The following is a 25344-nucleotide window of genomic DNA, read 5'->3' on the forward strand; positions in this document are numbered from 1 at the left end:
AACAACTCATAGCAAATTTTTCTTTCACACCTTGTAATCACTGCATCAAAGGGTTAAGAAAAATTAAGTCTATGTATAAAAAAAAACAACCCCATAAGAATTATTGAAAAATATTAAAAACAAATTCAAGCATTGGCTACTTCAGTTTCTTTGCTTCTACAAAATCAGTCCTACTCATATATATATATATACAGTTAGGTCCAGAAATCTTTGGACAGTGACACAATTTTGGCGAGTTGGGCTCTGCAGGCCACCACATTGGATTTGAAATGAAACCTCTACAACAGAATTCAAGTGCAGATTGTAACGTTTAATTTGAAGGTTTGAACAAAAATATCTGATAGAAATTGTAGGAATTGTCACATTTCTTTACAAACACTCCACATTTTAGGAGGTCAAAAGTAATTGGACAAATAAACCAAACCCAAACAAAATATTTTTATTTTCAATATTTTGTTGCGAATCCTTTCGAGGCAATCACTGCCTTAAGTCTGGAACCCATGGACATCACCAAACGCTGGGTTTCCTCCTTCTTAATGCTTTGCCAGGCCTTTACAGCCACAGCCTTCAGGTCTTGCTTGTTTGTGGGTCTTTCCGTCTTAAGTCTGGATTTGAGCAAGTGAAATGCATGCTCAATTGGGTTAAGATCTGGTGATTGACTTGGCCATTGCAGAATGTTCCACTTTTTTGCACTCATGAACTCCTGGGTATCTTTGGCTGTATGCTTGGGGTCATTGTCCATCTGTACTATGAAGCGCCGTCCGATCAACTTTGCGGCATTTGGCTGAATCTGGGCTGAAAGTATATCCCGGTACACTTCAGAATTCATCCGGCTACTCTTGTCTGCTGTTATGTCATCAATAAACACAAGTGACCCAGTGCCATTGAAAGCCATGCATGCCCATGCCATCACGTTGCCTCCACCATGTTTTACAGAGGATGTGGTGTGCCTTGGATCATGTGCCGTTCCCTTTCTTCTCCAAACTTTTTTCTTCCCATCATTCTGGTACAGGTTGATGTTTGTTTCATCTGTCCATAGAATACTTTTCCAGAACTGAGCTGGCTTCATGAGGTGTTTTTCAGCAAATGTAACTCTGGCCTGTCTATTTTTGGAATTGATGAATGGTTTGCATCTAGATGTGAACCCTTTGTATTTACTTTCATGGAGTCTTCTCTTTACTGTTGACTTAGAGACAGATACACCTACTTCACTGAGAGTGTTCTGGACTTCAGTTGATGTTGTGAACGGGTTCTTCTTCACCAAAGAAAGTATGCGGCGATCATCCACCACTGTTGTCATCCGTGGACGCCCAGGCCTTTTTGAGTTCCCAAGCTCACCAGTCAATTCCTTTTTTCTCAGAATGTACCCGACTGTGGATTTTGCTACTCCAAGCATGTCTGCTATCTCTCTGATGGATTTTTCTTTTTTTTCAGCCTCAGGATGTTCTGCTTCACCTCAATTGAGAGTTCCTTAGACCGCATGTTGTCTGGTCACAGCAACAGCTTCCAAATGCAAAACCACACACCTGTAATCAACCCCAGACCTTTTAACTACTTCATTGATTACAGGTTAACGAGGGAGACGCCTTCAGAGTTAATTGCAGCCCTTAGAGTCCCTTGTCCAATTACTTTTGGTCCCTTGAAAAAGAGGAGGCTATGCATTACAGAGCTATGATTCCTAAACCCTTTCTCCGATTTGGATGTGAAAACTCTCATATTGCAGCTGGGAGTGTGCACTTTCAGCCCATATTATATATATAATTGTCTTTCTGAACATGTTTTTGTAAACAGCTAAAATAACAAAACTTGTGTCACTGTCCAAATATTTCTGGACCTAACTGTATATATATATATATATATATATATATATATATATACAGTGCCTACAAGTAGTATTCAACCCCCTGCAGATTTAGCAGGTTTGATAAGATGCAAATAAGTTAGAGCCTGCAAACTTCAAACAAGAGCAGGATTTATTAACAGATGCATAAATCTTACAATCCAACAAGTTATGTTGCTCAGTTAAATTTCAATAAATTTTCAACATAAAAGTGTGGGTCAATTATTATTCAACCCCTAGGTTTAATATTTTGTGGAATAACCCTTGTTTGCAATTACAGCTAATAATCTTCTTTTATAAGACCTGATCAGGCCGGCACAGGTCTCTGGAGTTATCTTGGCCCACTCCTCCATGCAGATCTTCTCCAAGTTATCTAGGTTCTTTGGGTGTCTCATGTGGACTTTAATCTTGAGCTCCTTCCACAAGTTTTCAATTGGGTTAAGGTCAGGAGACTGACTAGGCCACTGCAACACCTTGATTTTTTCCCTCTTGAACCAGGCCTTGGTTTTCTTGGCTGTGTGCTTTGGGTCGTTGTCTTGTTGGAAGATGAAATGACGACCCATCTTGAGATCCTTGATGGAGGAGCGGAGGTTCTTGGCCAAAATCTCCAGGTAGGCCGTGCTATCCATCTTCTCATGGATGCGGACCAGATGGCCAGGCCCCTTGGCTGAGAAACAGCCCCACAGCATGATGCTGCCACCACCATGCTTGACTATAGGGATGGTATTCTTGGGGTCGTATGCAGTGCCATCCAGTCTCCAAACGTCACGTGTGTGGTTGGCACCAAAGATCTCGATCTTGGCCTCATCAGACCAGAGAACCTTGAACCAGTCTGTCTCAGAGTCCTCCAAGTGATCATGAGCAAACTGTAGACGAGCCTTGACATGACGCTTTGAAAGTAAAGGTACCTTACGGGCTCGTCTGGAACGGAGACCATTGCGGTGGAGTACGTTACTTATGGTATTGACTGAAACCAATGTCCCCACTGCCATGAGATCTTCCCGGAGCTCCTTCCTTGTTGTCCTTGGGTTAGCCTTGACTCTTCGGATAAGTCTGGCCTCTGCACGGGAGGAAAATTTCAAAGGCTGTCCAGGCCGTGGAAGGCTAACAGTAGTTCCATAAGCCTTCCACTTCCGGATGATGCTCCCAACAGTGGAGACAGGTAGGGCCAACTCCTTGGAAAGGGTTTTGTACCCCTTGCCAGCCTTGTGACCCTCCACGATCTTGTCTCTGATGGCCTTGGAATGCTCCTTTGTCTTTCCCATGTTGACCATGTATGAGTGCTGTTCACAAGTTTGGGGAGGGTCTTAATTAGTCAGAAAAGGCTGGAAAAAGAGATAATTAATCCAAACATGTGAAGCTCATTGTTCTTTGTGCCTGAAATACTTCTTAATACTTTAGGGGAACAAAACAGAATTCTGGTGGTTTGAGGGGTTGAATAATAAATGACCCTCTGAATAAACTTTTCACAATTTAAAAAAAAAGAAATAACATTCTTTTTTGCTGCATTTCACACTTCCAGTCTGATCTACAGTCCAAATGTCACAATGCCAAGTTAATTCCGAATGTGTAAACCTGCTAAATCTGCAGGGGGTTGAATACTACTTGTAGGCACTGTATATATATACAAGGTGGCAATAAAATAACCTAAGGTGTTTGGAGCGTGTGCAGGCTGACCCAGTGGACAGGATTGGCTGAAAGTTGGTTTGTATGCTATTCAAGGAATGGAGGAAACGGAAGGCATCTTAAAAAAAGATTGTACCAAAACTCCCCACCAGGTGAAAAAGTGGCGCTGTACAGTGAGCGAGCGGCCCAAAAAACGAGTGCCGATAATTGGAGATGTCACAATTGTACCACAGACCAGCATAACTGTTCAATATGGCCACCATCATGCATGGTGATCATGTTCATCCTATGCAGATTATGTCTGGTGGGATAATGCGAACTTCCAAAATGATGTGGTCATTGAGGTCAGCCAGGGTGTGGACATTTCCCCAATAAATTTGCTCCCCCACAACCAGAAATCACAAGCATTGAGATCGGGTGAACGCGGTGGACATGCGTTAGGGAAAGAGTGTCTCAAACTCCTGTCATCGGGAAAATGTGCCCACAGAACATTCTTCACATGATTTATGATGTAAGGTCTCCATCATTCATGGAGGTTGTCTTCTGAAGACACTGCCGCTGTTGGAGTTGCAGAATGACCACTGTTTCCAGCATTGTCTGGTATCTCGTTGCAGTCAAGGAACAGGTAGTGTTCCGCCCCACGGTCTCGGCTGCGACTGCCGAGCCGCTTGGATCCGTGCTCGTACTGCAGACGGTGGCTCGAGCCTCTCACGGACCCGGGGGTCACGTCGCTCTGCAAGGGGGGTTGGTGCTACGCGTGGGGGAATGCGTGTGTTTGGTTTTGGGATGATTGTTCATGACGCCACCCACGGGTTGTGGTGATGGTGGACACCACCGCTCCGGTGAATGTACGGGGACTCCCGGGAGCGGTGTAGTGGCGCAGCTAGGTGTTGACCCCTCCGTGGGTATGAGGATGTTGGTCCCGGGGCCCGGTTGTGCGAGGGCCGGGGTGCAGGGCGCAGGGTTGCGGTGCGGCGCGGTGCGGTGACGGATGGCACTGGTGTACTCATGATTAAACCACACAGAGTCACTGGTAAACCAAACGGAGGGATGGACGGGGCCCGCAGCCGGCTGCAGCTTCCTAGTCAGGTTGGCAATGTCCGCCTTTCTCCTGCACCTGTGTTTGTAGTGTGACCACTGTGCATGGGCACTGGTAGTCCGCTCCCCGGCGTGTATGTGTCGTAGGAGCCCCTTTTTCCCGCAAATGCTGGACCTTGGATCTCTGGCCTCTGGCGGTGGCTCTTATCCGGACGGGTTGGGCTGTTGCCTTCAATCGGGACTTTGGTGGGAATGCACCCCTGAGGTCCAGACCGCAATCGGTTAATCTGACTATGGTGGTGGCATATAGCCTAGTTCGGGGTCTGAGTACCCTGCCTGGTGCTCCAGTATCCTGTTGGCTCCCCGGTTCGGTTCCGGCGGGCCACTACCCTGTCCCGGTCCCTCACGGTTCCACCGGTCGTATTCCCGGTCTCCTGCAGGCGGCCACTGCCGTCTGCCTGCCTGAATGATCTGGGGTCCTAGGCTCCAGCCCAGGCCCCAAGCAGAAATGTACTCCACTACTCTCCACTCAACTGTACTGAACTGAACTGTTTTCTGTGTTCCTGCCTCAGGCCAGCAGACGCCTCGGAGGGCGTGTCTTTCCGCCTGACTCCGCCCACCTGGTGTGCCTGTCTGACTCTGAGGGAGGCAATCATGTCTTTGTGGTTGACTGATGGTACCTTTCTAGTGTGGGGGTGTATGTGGTGAGTGTAATGACCTGTGACCCCTGGGGTCCAGGGCGTCACAGTAGCAACTCCAGTTGGTCTCATTTCTTCGTAAAAGAACGGTCCAAGGATGAATGATGAGGTGAAGCCACAACAAACTGTTACCTTTGGCAAATGCAGCGGAACTCCCTCGACCGCCTGCGGATTTTCGGTAGCCCATATGCGACAATTTTGGGTGTTCACCATTCCATTCGTCGCACCACAGAACATTCCATGGCCAAATTCCATCCACTTCCACTTTCACCAGAAACATTAATGCAAATGTCATGTGGGCATCATTGTTGCAAGAAAGGAGTTGTTGATGATGGCTAATTTTATACGGGTACGCCCGCAAGATCTTGCGGAGAACTTTCCACGCTGTGCTGTACGGGGTACCCCAGTTGCCTGGAAACACTGTGTGCATTGCTGTTCCCAGCAGGGTTGTTCTTGCCCCACGACGGCAGTGGCAATGTTCTCCAAAACTTCTCTGCTTACCCGTCATCGCCCGCGCCCTGGCTGAACACTCAGTAACCCTGTTCCCTCAAAACATGTCATCATCTGTCTCAGCCAATTGACAGCCATTGAGCCGCTACGTTTGTGAAGGTCTTTCAAGTGAAGAAAGTGCAGCTGTAGCATTCCCGGCATTCTCATAAAATAACCGCACTAACAGCGCACCATCCGGCAAAGAGACAGGAATCCAGCAGACTGAGTTGTAAGGCTCGCTCACTGTACAGCGCCACGTTTTCACCTGGTGGGGAGTTCTGGTATAATTCTTTTTAAGATGTCTTCCGTTTCCTCATGCCTTGAATAGCATACATACCAATTTTCCGCCAATTCTGTCCACTGGGTCAGTCTGCACACGGCTCCAAACACCTTAGGTTATTTTATGGCCACCTTGTATATACAGTGTGTCCACCCATATCCTGGCCACCGCCATTAACTTGAGAACGGCGGAGGCTATAGGCATAGAAGTGGTGTCTAGGTATAGTAAAGTAGCCATGCGTTACGCAATGGAACCACCTATAGCGCCACCTGGTGGAAAACAACGGAGTTAGCATTTTTATCTCGAAAACAGAACGCGATAGAGAAAAAAAGTGAATTACAAAGTTGTAGGGCATCATCAATTCAATACGAATCGACACCTTGCATACAGAAATGCTATGATTAGAACGTGTAACACTCACAAGGCTGCGGACGTGAAGCGACACCTCATGGAGACCTTCCTACAAGTCATCGGGTATGGTGGCTGTGTGGAGTGGCCTCCGCTCACCTGACCTGACCCCATTGGACTTCTTTCTGTGAGGTCACATCACACAGCAGGTGTATGCGACTCCTCCACCAACATTGCAGGAGCTACGACGACGTATCACAGATGCTTGTGCAGACGTGTCACCTACCATATTGCACAGCGTGCAGCGAGATACAGTATGCTGTGCAGAGCCCAGATGTGCATTGCAGCTGACGGGGGCCACTAATGAGCGCCATATGCGTGACCAGCATTCAATGTTTTGTGTAGGGGTCATGGGTTTCATATCATAGCATTTCTGTATGCGAGGGGTCGATTCGTATTGAATTGATGATGCCCTACAACTTTGTAATTCACTTTTTTTCTCTATCTCGTTCCGTTTTCGAGATAAAAATGCTAACTCCGTTGTTTTCCACCAGGTGGCGCTATAGGTGGTTTAATTGCATAGCACATGGCTACTTTACTATACCTAGACACCACTTCTATGCTTATAGCTGCCGCCGTTCTCAAGTTTATGGCGGTGGACAGGATATGGGTGGACACACTGTATATTTAGGGTGAATTCAGAGTTTATACCTACCATGCATTTTTATTTTGTTGTGGTCTCTTAAATTTGTAGTAAAAATGCTATTTTGAAAAAAACGTGTACGCAACGCATGCACCCGCCCGTAATCTGCAGGATTCACTTATCTTTGATGTTTTGAGTGGTGACAAATGAGTGAATCTAATAGAGTTCGAATTTGCAAAATTCGGCGTATTTTTCACCAGAAAATGTAATGAGCAGCAAATATTTTCATGGCAAATCGAAAGTACTATTCAGCTTTCAATTGCCCTAAAAGTGTATGACACTATTCTCTGTTCCTAGGTCCCTAATCTTCTTCCATGGTGTGCTGTCCCACACTATCAGTGTTGTTTCAGTGTTTTATGGCTTTTCTATCACTAAAGGCCCCGTCACACTAAGGGTACCTTCACACTTAGCGATGCAGCAGCGACCCGACCAGCGATCTGACCTGGTCAGGATCGCTGCTGCATCGCTACATGGTCGCTGGTGAGCTGTCAAACAGGCAGATCTCACCAGCGACCAGTGAACAGCCCCCAGCCAGCAGCGACGTGCAAGCGACGCTGCGCTTGCACGGAGCCGCTGTCTGGAAGCTGCGGAGACTGGTAACTAAGGTAAACATCGGGTATGGTTACCCGATGTTTACATTAGTTACCAGTGTGAGCAGGGAGCAGGGAGCCGCCCACACTGAGCGCTGGCTCCTTGCTCTCCTAGCTACAGTACACATCGGGTTAATTAACCCGATGTGTAATGCAGCTACATGTGCAGAGAGCAGGGAGCCGCGCACACTGCTTAGTGCTGGCTCCTTGCTCTCCTAGCTGCTGTACACATCGGGTTAATTAACCCGATGTGTACAGCAGCTACATGTGCAGAGAGCCGGAGCCGGCAGCACAGGCAGCGTGAGAGCTGCAGAGGCTGGTAACTAAGGTAAATATCGGGTAACCACCTTGGTTACCCGATGTTTATCTTGGATACAGCTTACCTCAGCTGTCAGACGCCGGCTCCTGCTCCCTGCTCGCTTCATTTGTCGCTCTCTTGCTGTCACACACAGCGATCTGTGTGTCACAGCAGGAGAGCGGCTTTGAAGAAAACGAACCAGGGCTGTGTGTAACGAGCAGCGATCTCGCAGCAGGGGCCAGATCGCTGCTCAGTGTCACACACAGCGAGATCGCTAATGAGGTCACTGCTGCGTCACAAAAAGCGTGACTCAGCAGCGATCTCGGCAGTGAGCTCGCTATGTGTGAAGCACCCCTAAGCAACATCGCTAGCAACATCGCTGCTAACGAACAACTTTTGTGACGTTGCTAGCGATGTTGCTGTGTGTGACATCCAGCAACAACCTGGCCCCTGCTGTGAGGTCGTTGGTTGTTGCTGAATGTCCTGGGCCATTTTTTAGTTGTTGCTGTCCCGCTGTGAAGCACAGATCGCTGTGTGTGACAGCGAGACAGCAACAACTAAATGTGCAGGCAGCAGGAGCCGGCTTCTGCGGAGGCTGGTAACCAATGTAAACATCGGGTAACCAAGAAGCCCTGTCCTTGGTTACCCGATATTTACCTTTGATACCAGCCTCCACCGCTCTCACTGTCAGTGCCGGCTCCTGCTGTATGCACATTTAGCTGCAGCACACATCGGGTTAATTAACCCCATGTGTGCTGTAACTAGGAGAGCAAGGAGCCAGCGCTAAGCAGTGTGCGCTGCTCCCTGCTCTGTGCACATGTAGCTACAGCACACATCGGGAAATTAACCCCATGTGTGCTGTAACTAGGAGAGCAGGGAGCCAGCGCTCAGTGTGCGCTGCTCCCTGCTCTCTGCACGTGTAGCTCCGTGCGGTGGTAACCAAGGTAAATATCGGGTTGGTTACCCGATATTTACCTTAGTTACCAAGCGCAGCATCTTCCAAGCGGCGCTGGGGGCTTGTCACTGGTTGCTGGTGAGCTCACCAGCAACTTGTGTAGCCACGCTCCAGCGATCCCTGCCAGGTCAGGTTGCTGGTGGGATCGCTGGAGCGTTGCAGTGTGACATCTCACCAGCAACCTCCTAGCAACTTACCAGCGATCCCTATCGTTGTTGGGATCGCTGGTAAGTTGCTTAGTGTGACTGGACCTTTAAGTGTGAGCGGTGAAGTTGTATTATTATCCAGATATACCACAAAAGGGCAGCTGCATTCCCTGCCTTGGCTTTTATACAGGCTCCGATAGTAACTGCATTAGAAACTAACATCTTGATGTGAATCTCACAGATTTCATAGCATGTCCAGATTCCAGCACGGGTTTACGACCTCATGTAAGGTGACCGCTCGCCGTATTTACACAGATGGAGTCAGTGGTCGCGTTTGTAAAGCAAAGTCTCGGCAGGGGGCAGAGGCAAGGAAAACCAACACGAGGGATTACCGTTTGTTTCCTTAGTCACGCAAAACGCAAATCTTAAGATTCAGTCCTGATTTATTCTGTTTTTCTACCTGATGAGGCCGTTTTCTACCTCATTGAGCGCATTACACAACCATGGCCGCATGGTCATACTGCAGTGTACAAAGCAAATATTTGAGGACTGGAGATAAAACAATCTCAGCCAGTTAGCCATGTTAGGATAATACAGAGCTCCAGAGGAGGGGGACTCTGCAGAGCCGGGAGATCAGAAATAAAAGCCACGGCTACCCCAGCATATTGATATACAATGGATAAAGGAGAAGTGTGCAAATATAATATTTCCTGTAAAATATCTGAATTATTCAAAAATCCATACAGTTATAATATATAGGATAACAAATGTTGATGGGCGTACCCGAACTGTAAAGTTTGGGGTCCATATTGGATACCTAGTGTCCGTGCATGGACTCCGAACATGGACCTCTCAAGGAAGTACGTGTAACTGTTCGAGTTTGGCCAACCTGATAAAAAATAAATAAAAGAAAAAGAATACAGCAAGACAAATCTCCCTTGCAGCTATCACACTGCTTCCGGGTCCATTCATTAAATCTCATAAATATTCACTGCCTCCCCCATCCACCCTCTGTGAAAGTATCTGGGATTGGTTGCAGTGAGACTGTCGGCATCTTTGATTGGTCGCCCTCACACTAGCTGTCTGGGTCCCCAGAGTGGAGTGTAAAAATAAATAACTAATTGGAAAAAAATGTCGCAGGGTCCCCGTATTTTGATACCCAGTCCAGATAAAGCAGACAGGTACAGCTATGTGTGTTATCATGGCTATGTATCAAAATACGAGAGACCCCATTGAGCTTTTTTTTTTTTTTAAATTATTTAAATAAATAATTTAAAAACTGGAGTCTGGTCAACCCAAATTTTGATACCCAGCCAAGAGAAAGCAGATAGCTGGGGGCCCATGGTTATTGGGCCCTCCCCATCCTAAAATTAGGAGCCTGCAGTCGCCCTAAAATTGGCACATCCATTAGATGCGCCAATCCTGGAGCGGCGCCAATTAGAGTAATATAAGTGTTACGGGGGACTGTCTGATAATAAAATCTAAAGGAATGTCAGACAGTCAGGGTCCACCGTGCAGAGACTCTGCTGCAGACTACGGCAGAGGATAAGGGGTATATAAGTGTGCCACTGTAAATAATAATAGCACAAGTGCAGAGTGCAATACCTCTGTTAAACTCACAGAGGAATATAATTAGGAAATAAAGCAATTCCTCCCTTGCTTGGAGGGTGTGTGGTATGGTCTCTCTTAATGGTCACTGAGACAAAAGCAGTGAGTGTGAAATGGCACCTACCTAGGTCCGTTCCTCTAGCGGTGCCAGGAGACGGACAGCAGCGTAAACCGCACAAAGCTCCTACCTGCGTTCGCTCCACTAGTGTGCGAGGACACGAACCACTAGATATGGCACCTGCCTAGGTCCGCTCCACTAGTGGTGCAAAAGAGACGGACAGCAGCATAAGCCGCACAAAGCTCCTACCTCTGTTCGCTCCCCTAGTGTGCGAGGATACGAACAACTGCCAGACGCAGTATAAGGAACGTTACCCTAGCGGCAACGTCCACCTACGAGTAGAATCACAAGGCCCAGCCAGACCATGTGCCTCAGGCACCTGCCTATGTCCGCTCCACTAAGAGGTAAGGATACGGACTGCAGCCGAAGCTGTAAGGTATAAGAACGCTACCCTGCCGGTAGCGCTCACCTAGCATAGACAGAGAGATGCCTAGAGGGACGTGCACAGGGCGTCTACTCTCATGCATGAACCAAGAGGACTGAGCGCCGGGCGGCGTGCGTCAGGGTCTTATATAGACTTTGTGCCTCATCCAAGATGGAGGACACCAGAGCCAATCCGCTGCCAGAACGACAGGAATGACGTCACACTGGCCTATCACCGAGCAAAGCATCACAAGCACATGACCAGCGACCAATCGGCATAGAAGGTGTCAGAGACATGTGACCACGTGTCACAAGCACATGACCAGTGGCCAATCAGCTTAGAAGGTGTCAGAGACATGTGACCTCGTGTCAGCGATGATGTCATCCGCACATGTGCAATGGCTCCAAGATAGGACTTAGTCTCCAGCGCTTGCACATGTGCAGTAGCAAGAAATCCGGACATAGTCTCCAGAGCCACAGCAACCGTAACAATAATGGATTAATGACAGCTGTGATTTGTCAAAAAATCACAGCTGTCATAAAGCCTTGGATTAGTAATGGTAGGGGGTCTATGAGACCCCCCCATTACTAATTGTGTAAGTAAAAAGAAATAAACACAAAACAAAGAAAAACTCTTTATTAAAAAAAAATACAAAAAAATCTCTTTCTACATTTTATTAACCCCCATAACACCCCTGCAGGTCCAACGTAATCCACACCACATAATTCTACGATAATTCTGCAATATATTGAAATTGCAGTGCGCAGTCACAATACAAAAATATGACCGATCACTGCAGCATCAGGGACACACTGACAGAGCCGCAGCTGTGAAAGCATTGATGTCAATGAGTTCACCTGTGGTCACAGCTGGCTGCTGTCACGGACAGTTGTGACCTCAGGTGAACTCACTTGAGGTGAACCCATTGAACTGAAATCCTGTGATCCAGCAGTGAGTTCAATGGTCCTTGATTACCAGATTATTGACTTCAATGGCTCCAGATTACCTGATTAACTGGTACCATTGAAGTTAATAATCCGGTAATTCAGCAAAATTGAACTCACTGCTGGATTATCAGAATGTGCACACATTTGAGTAATTCTGAATTGAGTTCAATGAGTTCACTTGAGGTTACATGTGGGGTTTCCAGGGTACACCAGCTGCCACCTCAGGTGAACTCATTGAACTCAATGCTGGATTACCGCATTATATTATATGCGCATGTTGAGTATTTGGTTGCAGATAACTCGCCACCAAATATGCATCCCCTGGCAGAAAAACATGCCAGAGAAGTATCAAAACTGTATCCCGTTTTTGGTGCATTTTTTCTGCCAGGAGATACAGAAATGTTTGTAACCAAATAATGTTCGCACATAGCTTAATGCAGTAATACAGCATTGAGTTCAATGAGTTAACCTGGGGTCACAGCTGGGGTGTCCATGGTAGTCTAGCTGTGACTTCAGGTGAACTCACGTCAGGTAAACTCATTGAACTCAATTGCGGATTAACGGAATGCGAGCACATTCCAGTAATCTGACATTGATAATGCTGCCAGATTACCAGAGTATTTACTTCAATGGTGCAAGTTAATCAGGTGATCTGACACCATTGAAGTTAATAACTGGGAATCCAGGACCAATGAACTCCATACCGGATTACCGGATTTGAGTTCAAAGAGTTCACCTCAGATGAGTTCACATGAGGTCACAGCTAGGGTACTGTGGGAATCGACAGATGTGAACTCACTGATGTCACCGCTCTCACAGCTGCGGATCCATCAGTGTGTACCGGATGCCGCAATACTCAGTTGCATTTTTTTAATGTGAACGCTCACTGCGACCTCTGGATGCAGCAAATCTGGGATTGTCATGGGACTTCATGGTATGGATTATGTCGTACCTGCAGGGATGTTTTGGGGGTTAATAAATTGGAGAAAAAGGGTGTTTGCTTTTTTTTTTTTCAATAAAGGATTTTTCTTTGTGTTTTGTTTTTACAGTTAGGTCCAGAAATATTTGGACAGTGACACAATTTTGGCGAGTTGGGCTCTGCATGCCACCACATTGGATTTGAAATGAAACCTCTACAACAGAATTCAAGTGCAGATTGTAACGTTTAATTTGAAGGTTTGAATAAAAATATCTGATAGAAATTGTAGGAATTGTCACATTTCTTTACAAACACTCCACATTTTAGGAGGTCAAAAGTAATTGGACAAATAAACCAAACCCAAACAAAATATTTTTATTTTTAATATTTTGTTGTGAATCCTTTGGAGGCAATCACTGCCTTAAGTCTGGAACCCATGGACATCACCAAACGCTGGGTTTCCTCCTTCTTAATGCTTTGCCAGGCCTTTACAGCCGCAGCCTTCAGGTCTTGCTTGTTTGTGGGTCTTTCCGTCTTAGGTCTGGATTTGAGCAAGTGAAATGCATGCTCAATTGGGTTAAGATCTGGTGATTGACTTGGCCATTGCAGAATGTTCCACTTTTTTGCACTCATGAACTCCTGGGTAGCTTTGGCTGTATGCTTGGGGTCATTGTCCATCTGTACTATGAAGCGCCGTCCGATCAACTTTGCGGCATTTGGCTGAATCTGGGCTAAAAGTATATCCCGGTACACTTCAGAATTCATCCGGCTACTCTTGTCTGCTGTTATGTCATCAATAAACACAAGTGACCCAGTGCCATTGAAAGCCATGCATGCCCATGCCATCACGTTGCCTCCACCATGTTTTACAGAGGATATGGTGTGCCTTGGATCATGTGCCGTTCCCTTTCTTCTCCAAACTTTTTTCTTCCCATCATTCTGGTACAGGTTGATCTTTGTCTCATCTGTCCATAGAATACTTTTCCAGAACTGAGCTGGCTTCATGAGGTGTTTTTCAGCAAATGTAACTCTGGCCTGTCTATGTTTGGAATTGATGAATGGTTTGCATCTAGATGTGAACCCTTTGTATTTACTTTCATGGAGTCTTCTCTTTACTGTTGACTTAGAGACAGATACACCTACTTCACTGAGAGTGTTCTGGACGTCAGTTGATGTTGTGAACGGGTTCTTCTTCACCAAAGAAAGTATGCGGCGATCATCCACCACTGTTGTCATCCGTGGACGCCCAGGCCTTTTTGAGTTCCCAAGCTCACCAGTCAATTCCTTTTTTCTCAGAATGTACCCAACTGTTGATTTTGCTACTCCAAGCATGTCTGCTATCTCTCTGATGGATTTTTTCTTTTTTTGCAGCCTCAGGATGTTCTGCTTCACCTCAATTGAGAGTTCCTTAGACATGTTGTCTGGTCACAGCAACAGCTTCCAAATGCAAAACCACACACCTGTAATCAACCCCAGACCTTTTAACTACTTCATTGATTACAGGTTAACGAGGGAGACGCCTTCAGAGTTAATTGCAGCCCTTAGAGTCCCTTGTCCAATTACTTTTGGTCCCTTGAAAAAGAGGAGGCTATGCATTACAGAGCTATGATTCCTAAACCCTTTCTCCGATTTGGATGTGAAAACTCTCATATTGCAGCTGGGAGTGTGCACTTTCAGCCCATATTATATATAGAATTGTATTTCTGAACATGTTTTTGTAAACAGCTAAAATAGCAAAACTTGTGTCACTGTCCAAATATTTCTGGACCTAACTGTATTTCCTTTTACTTACATGATAAGTAATGAGGGTTCTTATAGACTCCTACACATTGCTATTCCAGGTTTTCATGGCAGCTGTGATTTTTTGGCAAAATACAGCTGTCATTTACCCCTTATAATACCCCAGTTGCCACCGCTCCGGGGCAGTCGAGATGACCCAGATAAATTAGCATGATGGGTGCACCAACTGATGTGACAATTCTGGGGAGGCTGCGGGCTGCTATTTGTAGTCTGGGGAGGACCGAATACCCATGGGCCTTCCCAACCTGAGAATATCAGCCAGCATCTGTCTGCTTTTTCTTGGCTAGGTTTTAAAATTAGGGGGGGAACCGCACACTATTTTTTAAAAATGATTTATTTAAATAGTTTAAAAAACCCGCTTGGGGTCCCTCATATTTTGATACACAGCCAAGATAACGCACACAGCTTTGGGCTGCAGCCTCGAGCTGTCTGCTTTATCTGCCCTAAGTATCAAAATTCAGTGATTGCACGCCATTTTTTCCAATTATTTATTTATTTTTACACTCCACATCGGCCACCCAGACAGCTAGTGTGAGGCAACCAATCACAGATACCGGCACAAAGGGTAGGAGTGTAATCTGACTGCAACCAATCACAGACTATGTCACAGAGGGTGGCCGGTGGAAGCAGTGAATATTCATAAGCTGTAATGAGCAGAACCAGAAGCAGTGTGACAGCCATGTGGAAACACGGTAAGCGTCCTGCTTTAATTTGCTTACCTTTGCAGCCACCTAACCCTTACTAACACCATTTTAGAACACTTAAGTTCGGGTCGGTTAGACTTAAATGGGAGTTCAGCATCTGGGGTACAGTTTGGGTCAAGTCCAGATGGATTCACGGAACCCAATGCAACAAAGGAGTGGCTCAAAAAAAAGCACATTAAGGTCATGGAGTGGCCTAGCCAGTCTCCAGACCTTAACCCCATAGAAAACGTATGGAGGAGCTGAAGCTCCAAAGCGAAAGCATCAAAATCTTAATGATTTAGAGATGATCTACAAAGAGGAGTGGAGCAAAATTCCTCCTGACATGAGCGCAAATCTCATCATCAACTACAAAAAATGTCTGATTGCTGAGCTGCCAACAAGGGTTTTGCCAGCAAGTATTAAGTCTTGTTTTCCAGAGGGATCAAATACTTATTTCTCTCTGCAAAATGCAAATACATTTATATAATTTATACAATGTGATTTTCTGGATTTTATTTTTGATGTTCTATCTCTCACTGTTAAAATGAACCTACCCTTAAAATTATAGACTGTTTATGTCTTTGTCAGTGGCAAACTTACAAAATCAGCAAGGGATCCAATACTTATTTCCTTCACTGTATTTTATCCCCAGGATAACAAGGATGGGACGAATGTAACCAAATATTTTAGGTGACAGTGGCTAAACTTGATAATTTCATTACGCTCAGTTTTGTGTATGGGGTCGGACGTTGGGGAATTTCAACATGTCAGGTTCTTTGCTTCCATTGGAAAAAAAAATCTACATGATGAGACTGGCAGTGGCTGAATATCCCTTTTACACACTGAATGCTTCATGTCTTTACACCCTGGGGGTGCGGGTGAAGCTGAGCTCTCTATGACGTGAATAGGGAGCTACGGAGATAATGACAGTGGGAGAATAATTGTCTCAATGTGACTGCAGGATAGAAAGGGACAGGGGGGCTCCTATACTGTACCTATACTGTACCTCATGTTAGGGGACCATAGGCTATCCCTAACCTCCGGATTACCCCGAATGGTGGAGATGCCTGAGTCTCGCGCCTGGCTATACCTTTGACCAGATCTAATCTGTTACCCCTCCGGAAGGAAGGAGCAGAAATGTGATGGCAATCCAATTGTCACAATGTGACTTTAGGATAGCAAGGGACAGGGGGGCTCCTGTACTGTACCTCATGTTAGGGTTATCCCTAACCTCCAGATTACCCCTAATGGTGGAGATGCCCGAGTCTTGCGCCTGGCTATACTCCTGACCGGATCTAATCTGTTACACCTCCAGAAGGAAGGAGCAGTAACGTGATGGCAATCCAGATTTAGGCAGATAGGAGGAAAAAAAACTCATACACTCTGCAAACTCACATGAACAAACAGTAAGAAACAAAGGAGAAAAGTAAGAGAAGTAAGGCAGCAGCAGCAAAAGGACAACAAGCGTTAACAATACAACCACTCACAGCAGAAAAAGCACTACAAACACCAGTAAGTGTGAATCAAACCAACTCTCCACACCAGTATAGACAAGCTATAGCTGGCACTAATGGAAGTGTGCAGCCAGCATACATAAAAGGGGAGTGAATGTGACTGGCTTTCCCACAGCATGTGACTAAAGGAGATTAACAAGCAGACCAGCAGAAATTAGCTCTTGCTACCATGCCTATGAACTACAAGTCTGTGGGACGACAGTTTCCACAGGTCCTGATGCCACCATGACAGTCTGCAATGATTGAAAAAGCCTTGTTGTGACAGTAATTTACCATCATAGATGGGTTTGAAAGACCTTTGAAATGAGGCTTGAGATTTTCTCTTCTCCTTGGGTTGAGTCGAACAAGTGGCCACAAAGACTTTGAGGAAGATCTTGTGGACTCAATAGTTGAGTCTGTGCTGGATACTGGAATGGTTTTACTCTTTTTGGACCCAGATCCTTGTGAACGATGCCTGTAGGCCATCCAGTAAACAATATGACATTTTACCTTACCAGGTGACTAGATTCTTCCCACCAGACCCTAAGACATCAAACTCTCCTTGATATGAAGTAGATATATCAACCATTTCCAATTAATAATCTCGGAAATCTCACCCTGGATCTACTTTTTTAAAATCTTGGCAGGAAAGTCTATCGAAAATGTATTCTCCTATCAAGGCCCAAAATGTTACAAGATGCAGACGCCGGTTACATGGACGGGAAGGGGTCGGGGCTGATATTCTACAGATCGAACAAAAGAATGTTATCTAATTGAGACCAACTGCTCTCATTGTTCCTTATAAACTCGGCAATATATTCCCGAGAAGCCAACACATGGTTCTCTTTAAGGGAGTCAGACGAAGATTTCTCATACACAATAAATCAGGTCCTGGTGGACAATGCCCAAAGCAGAGAGCCGAGGCAAGAAAAACAGAATGTCTACCTCGGTGTGGATCCAGAATTGGTACAGGAGATTAAACTGGAGGTGGACAGCGAACACGGACGGAGGGATGAAGAAGGCCATTGGCCAGTAGAACATCTAAAGGTCAAGGAGAAAAAACGAGAGGTTAAGCAGACAAAGAATAAATGCCTCGTAGTAGACACTGATGAATTTTGTTTTCAAGATTTTATTCTGTACTCTTACTCATATTAAAGGGGTTCTAGAAGAAACATAGCTATTTTTTGGGAAAACACAATGCCACTCCAGCCTACCGGTTGTATGCGTTACTGCATGGGGGGGATGGGGCTGCTATTTTTGGGAACCTTCTTCTGAATCTCTAAATGAGGTTTTCCTAATTTCATGAAGTGATGGCATATGGCAAGAACATAGCATAACTTTATGGTCAGTAGGGTCTAACTTATGGAACTCCCACTTATACAGAGAATGAAGAATGACCCCCTACCTATTTTCTTTGCATTAGCGCTTATGCCCACCTGGCTGCGAAAGGAATAGCAGCTGACTCTATGGGGTTTCACTGCAGTTTTCTGCAAACGTGAGCAGTCGGGGGCATTGTGCAGGGGTAAAACGAATAGTGGGGGTCTCAGAATATTTGTGCCATAAGCAATTGTACCTATAGTGGCAGTTTCTGTTTCTTAGGGTTTATAAATAATCCTTATATTTCGCTAATTATTTGTAAAATATTATCAATATAGCAAAGATGAAAAATAAAAGTAAACGAAAATAATATCATAAGAATAGTTTTAAAATAATAATAATAATAATAATAGTAATAGTAAAATAAAAATCTATAAAAAGTTTAACTTTAATAATATTAATAATAATAATTAATTTATAATAGAGATAATAATAAGTATTATTACCACTATTACATTTATTATTATTATTAATAATAATAATAATAATAATAATAATTGTATAAAGTAATAATATTTTGTCTAATAATAATAATAATAATAATAGTACTAATATAATAAAATAATAATAAATGTATAAAATAGTTTAAATTGCTTAAAAATAATGGCAATAATATTTATTAAGAATAACAAATTATAATAATAAATATTATTGTTGTTATTATTATTAATAATACTATTCTATTAAATATAAAAATATAATAATAGTAATAATACTAAGAATAACAATAATAAGTATTATTGTTCTTACTACATTCCATACTAATAATAATTATACATAATAGTGATAATAACTAATATTAATATTATTTTTAATTGTATAATATTGATTAATGATAATGATGATGATGATAATAATAATAATGCTGATAATAATACATAAAACATAAATTAAAATATATCATGATAGTTATAATAATAATCATCATTATCAGCATTATGATATATTTTAATGTTTTCTGCATTATCATCATTATTATCATTAATAATAATTAGTATCCATATTATGCAATTAAAAATATTAATAATCATATTAGTTATGACCACTATTAATTTGTATTATTAGTAGTATGCAACATAGTAATAACACTAATATTAGTAATAATAATAATAATAACTATTATTATTATTATTATTACTAAGATTTGTATTAATAATACATTATTATTATTACTAGCACCATTATTTTTTATGGAATTTAAACTATATTATTATTATTATTATTATTATTAGACAAAAATATGATTACTTTATGTTATTATGATTATTATTGTGAATATTACTCATTTACACGTTCCCCCAATTTTTTTCTCTGTTTTCATTTTAGAATTATATTTGTTTTTTGGTAGTTTTTTTTTTCCTATGTAAACTTTTTTTTCTTTTCTTTTTTTGTGTTTTATACTGTTGCAGAAGTAAAGATGATATAGATAAGTAAAAAATGAAACAATAAACATCCATTAACTCCTACCAACCAAAATTCAGTACTCATATTGGACCAATTGGAACATGGCAGACATTCAGAACATGAGGCATGTGTATTAATGAAAAATAGAAAAAAATGCAAGCAAAAAAAGAAACTGAAATTATCATTAGCAGTTCTAATAATACTACTCTAACAAATTATAATGAAAAACAAGCCTAATAATAAAAAGAACAAAGCAAATAAAAAAACACATTAATATATAAATAATATTAATAATACTATATCACTCATATAATAAATGAAGATGCATAAAAAATAAATAATAACTAAAAAAGGACAAAAATATATAAAATAGAAATATAACTTATTTAACAAAGAATACAAAAAAGAATAATAGCAAAAAATATATAAATAATACCATTTTACAAAAAAAAAAAATAATAATAATAATAATACTAATAATAATATAGAAATAATTACAAAAAAAAGACATTAATATAGAAATAATAGAATTCTTGATTATAATGTATTTCATGAGTATATTATACAGATAAAAGTTTTTTCCAGGTGGGCCGGGGGCAGGTGGGCTCTGCGCACGTTTTGACCCCAGGTTTAGGGATAATGGACTCCGGCACAGACAGATGAACCCGGAGTGGGATTTCTAATGTGCACGTCCAGGTCCAGTTTCAGGTGATCTCTGGGGGGAACATGTTACAAGTGTAATATTTTACATGGAGCTAAACTCCCATTAATGAGCTGCAGGTGGAGGAGGAGGCGACACTTGGTCACTTTTAATGGAATTCTCCTCTACGTGTTCTGCGTCCAATTTATGTGATTTGTAAAGTATCTCGCTGCTTTCAGGTGTTTTCACACTCACGGGAAACACAATACGATGTGCAGATCCTGAAACAGGAGGCGTCCTGCAAATCAGACTCCATCTCACCAATGCTAAATTTCCAGGCAGAACTACAGAGGGTGCAGAGAATTCAAGGAGAGCGTTACGCATCAGCCAGCGTTGTCACCAGATGAGCCTTTGGTGGTGGTAGTTACAGTGTGGGCCGATGTGTCTAGTCAGTACAGAACGTCCCTACACTGTGTGACTGGTGACAGCTCCTACTACCGAAATAACATCATTAATCCAGTCATTGTGCCTCTGCATGAACAACACCGGCCTAATGTCATCTCCATGGAGGACAATGCTCTGGCTCATCGAGGTCACATCATTAGGGAACGGCTGCTGGCGACTGGGGGAGCTCACATGGAGCGGCTGCACTTTCTCCAGACCTGAATCCCATAGAAAACCTATGGGAGCAGCTGAGTCACCATGCAGAGGCCATATCTCTGTACCCCAGAACTTCAATAACCTGAGGGCCGGCCTTCAAGAAGAGTGGGGTGCCGCCTCCACAGACAATAACTTCACTTGTGACCAGCAGGATGCGCCGTTGTCAGCTGGAATTGATGCTCAAGGAAACATGACAAGTCACTTGGTCAGTGACATTTGTTGGGGTGGCTATACCCACCACTGTTGGCTTGTGTTTCAATAAATAGTTTGAGATGAAGAAATCACCATTAGGCCTAAGCCACACGGCGAGAAAATCGGTGCGAGTGGAGTGCTATAAAACATCGCATGCCACTCGGACCAATTCTAGCCTGTGTGTCAGCACACATAAGCGATTATTTTCTCAGCCCTAATCGGACCGAGAAAACAATCGCAGCATGCTGCGGGTGCAATTCAAACCTTGTTTCTCTCGCACCCATTCAAGTGAATGGGGCGAGAGAAAAATCGCACTGCATTGGCGGTAAATCGCAATAGCCGGCTATGGAGGAGAGAGGGAGAGAAATCCCGCCCTCCCCTCCTCCGTGCCAGCCTGCCCCTCTGCAGAGCCGAACCCCCCCCCCGCAGCTGAGGTCCACACGCACAGTCGGACCTCAGTCGCAAGGATACTAGCATGACACTCGGCTCCTGCTGTGCTGCCAGCGCAAGCCGAGTGCCATGCGAGCATCGCAGTAGTGCCCTGTGTGGCCCCGGCCTTACTGCTTCTACTTAATGGCTGATTGTCATGATAAAATATCACAGTAGCAAGAACATATAGGTCATGTTTCACCCACAAGCTTTTTGAAGACCCCAGGACTCTGACGTACGTTTCGCTCACATGATTTGTCCAGTCCCCAGGACTCTGACGTACGTTTCGTTCACAAGCTTTTTCAAGACCCCAGGACTCTGATGTACGTTTCGCTTACAAGCCTTTTCAAGACCCCAGGACTGTGACGTATGTTTTGCTTACAAGCTTTTTCAATCTCACTATGTACAATCAACACGCATGGTGCATACAGGCACTGATACATACATGTATGAAAAGTTACACACTATCACATGTACATATGTATATGACATATGTATTATAAATAACAGCACCACACTTGGTTACAGTTTTTATATGGTATTGCAGCTCAGATCATTCATATTAAGCAAGCAGTGACAGGTGAGCGCTGCATTGTACAAGCTCAGTAGCCACAAATTCCCCCTGTGCTCGGGAACGTTCCACATTTTTTGGATCTGTTGGCATCAATGTCAAAGTAAATCAGAAAAGATCTGAAATTCTCTGCCTTGACTTTGCAGATGGTCACAGCAGGAGCTGCGCTCCTTAATAAGCCCAAAGTGAAACCCCAATTTTTTTCTGATTACATGAAAGTCATTATTACATGTCCATGTGGCAACGCATTCCGGAACAGTTTTTTAGGCTGTGGTCATAACTCTCACCCTTCTCCGTCATCCCCCTCACTTATAGAACAGCAGATGTAGCAGAGCTGAGTTTTTGATGTTTGTCACCCATCCCATGGCCACAATATATCAAAGTCTGTTCCTGGGGATTTACATAGGACTGCAGAATCAATCGCTGCATCACCTCATGGTGCACGATGGAAACATTTAATTGTTGAATTGTAAATACAGCTCTGCTACATCAGTGTGTTTGTCATTTCTTCTTTAGAAACTTCCATAGATTTGATAAATATTGTCCATATCACTATTGCAATATACGCAACCAAAAGTCATAATCTGACCAGCGCAGCAGCACAGAGTGTTTCAGGTGAGGAGAGCAATGATTTTTTTGAAAAGTCACAAGGAGTTGTAACGGTGGGTCCTGCAGCAGCACAGAGTATTTAAGGCCGGCTTCTCACTTGCGATTTTCTCGCAGTAGTGAAATGCACAAGTCCAAATTGGACTGAGAAAAAAAATTGCAGCATGCCGCGTTTTGGAGAGTTTCTCACGCGAGTCTCTCCAATGCAACTCTATGGGAGCGTGAAAAAAATGCATGTCACACGGACAGCACTCACACCATCCTAGTGACATGCGTTTTTATAAATACATTAATCGCATGTTTCTCAAAACACTGGAAATGAAAAAAAAATCTTAGAGACCTCACTCATTTCCAGTGTTTTGAGAAACATGCGATTAATGTCAGTCGGTCTCTCCCTCTCGGTCTCTATTCTCTGTCGGTCGGTCTGTCGCTCTCTCTGTCAGTCTCTCTCTCTCTGTCCATGTCAGTCTATTCCTTTCCCCCCCTCTCTGATACTCACCGATCCCAGATCACTGGCGTGGCGCTGCACGGCGTTCACACTACTCCGGCGGCTTCTCCTATTTTGAAATACATCTCGTATTCCCTGCTTTCCCCGCCCACCGACGCCTATGATTGGTTGCAGTCAGACACGCCCCCACGATGAGTGACAGCTGTCTCACTGCAACCAATCACAGCAGCCGGTGGGCGGGTCTATATAATGCAGTTTAAAAAATAAATAAATAAATAATTAAAAAAAAAACAGCGTGCGGTCCCCCCCAATTTTAATACCAGCCAGGGTAAAGCCACACGGCTGAAGGCTGGTATTGTCAGGATGGGGAGCCCCACGTTATGGGGAACCCCCCACCCTAACAATATCAGCCAGTAGCCGCCCGGAATAGCCGCATCCATTAGATGCGACTGTCCCGAGACTGTACCCAGCCATCCCGAATTGCCCTGGTGCGGTGGCAATCAAGGTAATAAGGAGTTAATGGCAGCCCATAGCTGCCACTAAGTCCTAGATTAATCATGGCAGGCGTCTCCCCGAGATATCTTCCATGATTAACTTGTAAGATTAAGAAAATGAAGACATACACCAAAAAATCCTTTATTAGAAATAAATAACAAAAAAAACAACCTCTTTCACCACTTTATTCAAGACCCCAAATACCCTTCCAGGTCCGACGTAATCCACAGTGGTCCCTCGACGCTGTCAGCTCTGCTACATCAGAAGCTGACAGACAGCGGCCACAGACCACGACCGCTCTCTGTGAGCTCCCTGCAGCGACTGAAGTGAGTCGCGCCATCAGCGATGACATCACTCAGGTTACCCGCGGCCACTGCTCTCAGTGGGAGGACTGCAGCTGTGGCCTGGTCACCTCAATGACGGCACTGCTGATAGCGCGGCTTACTGCGGTCACTCAGGGGATTTGTGGTCACCGGTTAGACCTTCACCAGTGACCGAAAACCAGGCCATGCCACACAGAAAGAGCCGCAGGATGACAATGAAGTCGAGTGATGTTCATCCGACTTCATTCTGATCGTGCGGCTCTGTCTGTGTCTGCTGTCAGCGGCCATTCAGCTCTGCTACATGGCTCTGTCTGTGTCTGCTGTCAGCGGCCATTCAGCTCTGCTACATGGCTCTGTCTGTGTCTGCTGTCAGCGGCTATTCAGCTCTGCTACATGGCTCTGTCTGTGTCTGCTGTCAGCGGCTATTCAGCTCTGCTACATGGCTCTGTCTGTGTCTGCTGTGAGCGGCCATTCAGCTCTGCTACATGGCTCTGTCTGTGTCTGCTGTCAGCGGCCATTCAGCTCTGCTACATGGCTCTGTCTGTGTCTGCTGTCAGCGGCTATTCAGCTCTGCTACATGGCTCTGTGTCTGCTGTCAGCGGCCATTCAGCTCTGCTACATGGCTCTGTCTGTGTCTGCTGTCAGCGGCCATTCAGCTCTGCTACATGGCTCTGTCTGTGTCTGCTGTCAGCGGCCATTCAGCTCTGCTACATGGCTCTGTCTGTGTCTGCTGTCAGCGGCTATTCAGCTCTGCTACATGGCTCTGTCTGTGGCTGCTGTCAGCGGCCATTCAGCTCTGCTACATGGCTCTGTCTGTGTCTGCTGTCAGCGGCCATTCAGCTCTGCTACATGGCTCTGTCTGTGTCTGCTGTCAACAGCTATTCAGCTCTGCTACATGGCTCTGTCTGTGTCTGCTGTCAGCGGCTATTCAGCTCTGCTACATGGCTCTGTCTGTGTCTGCTGTCAGCGGCCATTCAGCTCTGCTACATGGCTCTGTCTGTGTCTGCTGTCAGCGGCCATTCAGCTCTGCTACATGGCTCTGTCTGTGTCTGCTGTCAGTGGCCATTCAGCTCTGCTACATGGCTCTGTCTGTGTCTGCTGTCAGCGGCCATTCAGCTCTGCTACATGGCTCTGTCTGTGTCTGCTGTCAGCAGCTATTCAGCTCTGCTACATGGCTCTGTCTGTGTCTGCTGTCAGCGGCTATTCAGCTCTGCTACATGGCTCTGTCTGTGTCTGCTGTGAGCGGCCATTCAGCT

At 44.5% G+C, this 25344-nt stretch overlaps 1 protein-coding gene across 2 annotated transcripts in view; it reads right to left on the reverse strand.

Moving 5' to 3' along the window:
- AGMO (alkylglycerol monooxygenase) overlaps window positions 1-25344 on the reverse strand; it is a 267587-nt gene that overhangs the window by 128522 nt on the left and 113721 nt on the right. For both annotated transcript variants that reach the window (XM_075316878.1, XM_075316879.1), the window contains exon 6: window positions 17889-17984. In XM_075316878.1, coding sequence (XP_075172993.1) covers window positions 17889-17984 — 96 coding nt within the window. The remainder of the gene's footprint in view (window positions 1-17888; window positions 17985-25344) is intronic.

The sequence above is a fragment of the Anomaloglossus baeobatrachus genome, chromosome 6, assembly GCF_048569485.1.
Source record: "Anomaloglossus baeobatrachus isolate aAnoBae1 chromosome 6, aAnoBae1.hap1, whole genome shotgun sequence".
Lineage (NCBI taxonomy): Eukaryota > Metazoa > Chordata > Amphibia > Anura > Aromobatidae > Anomaloglossus > Anomaloglossus baeobatrachus.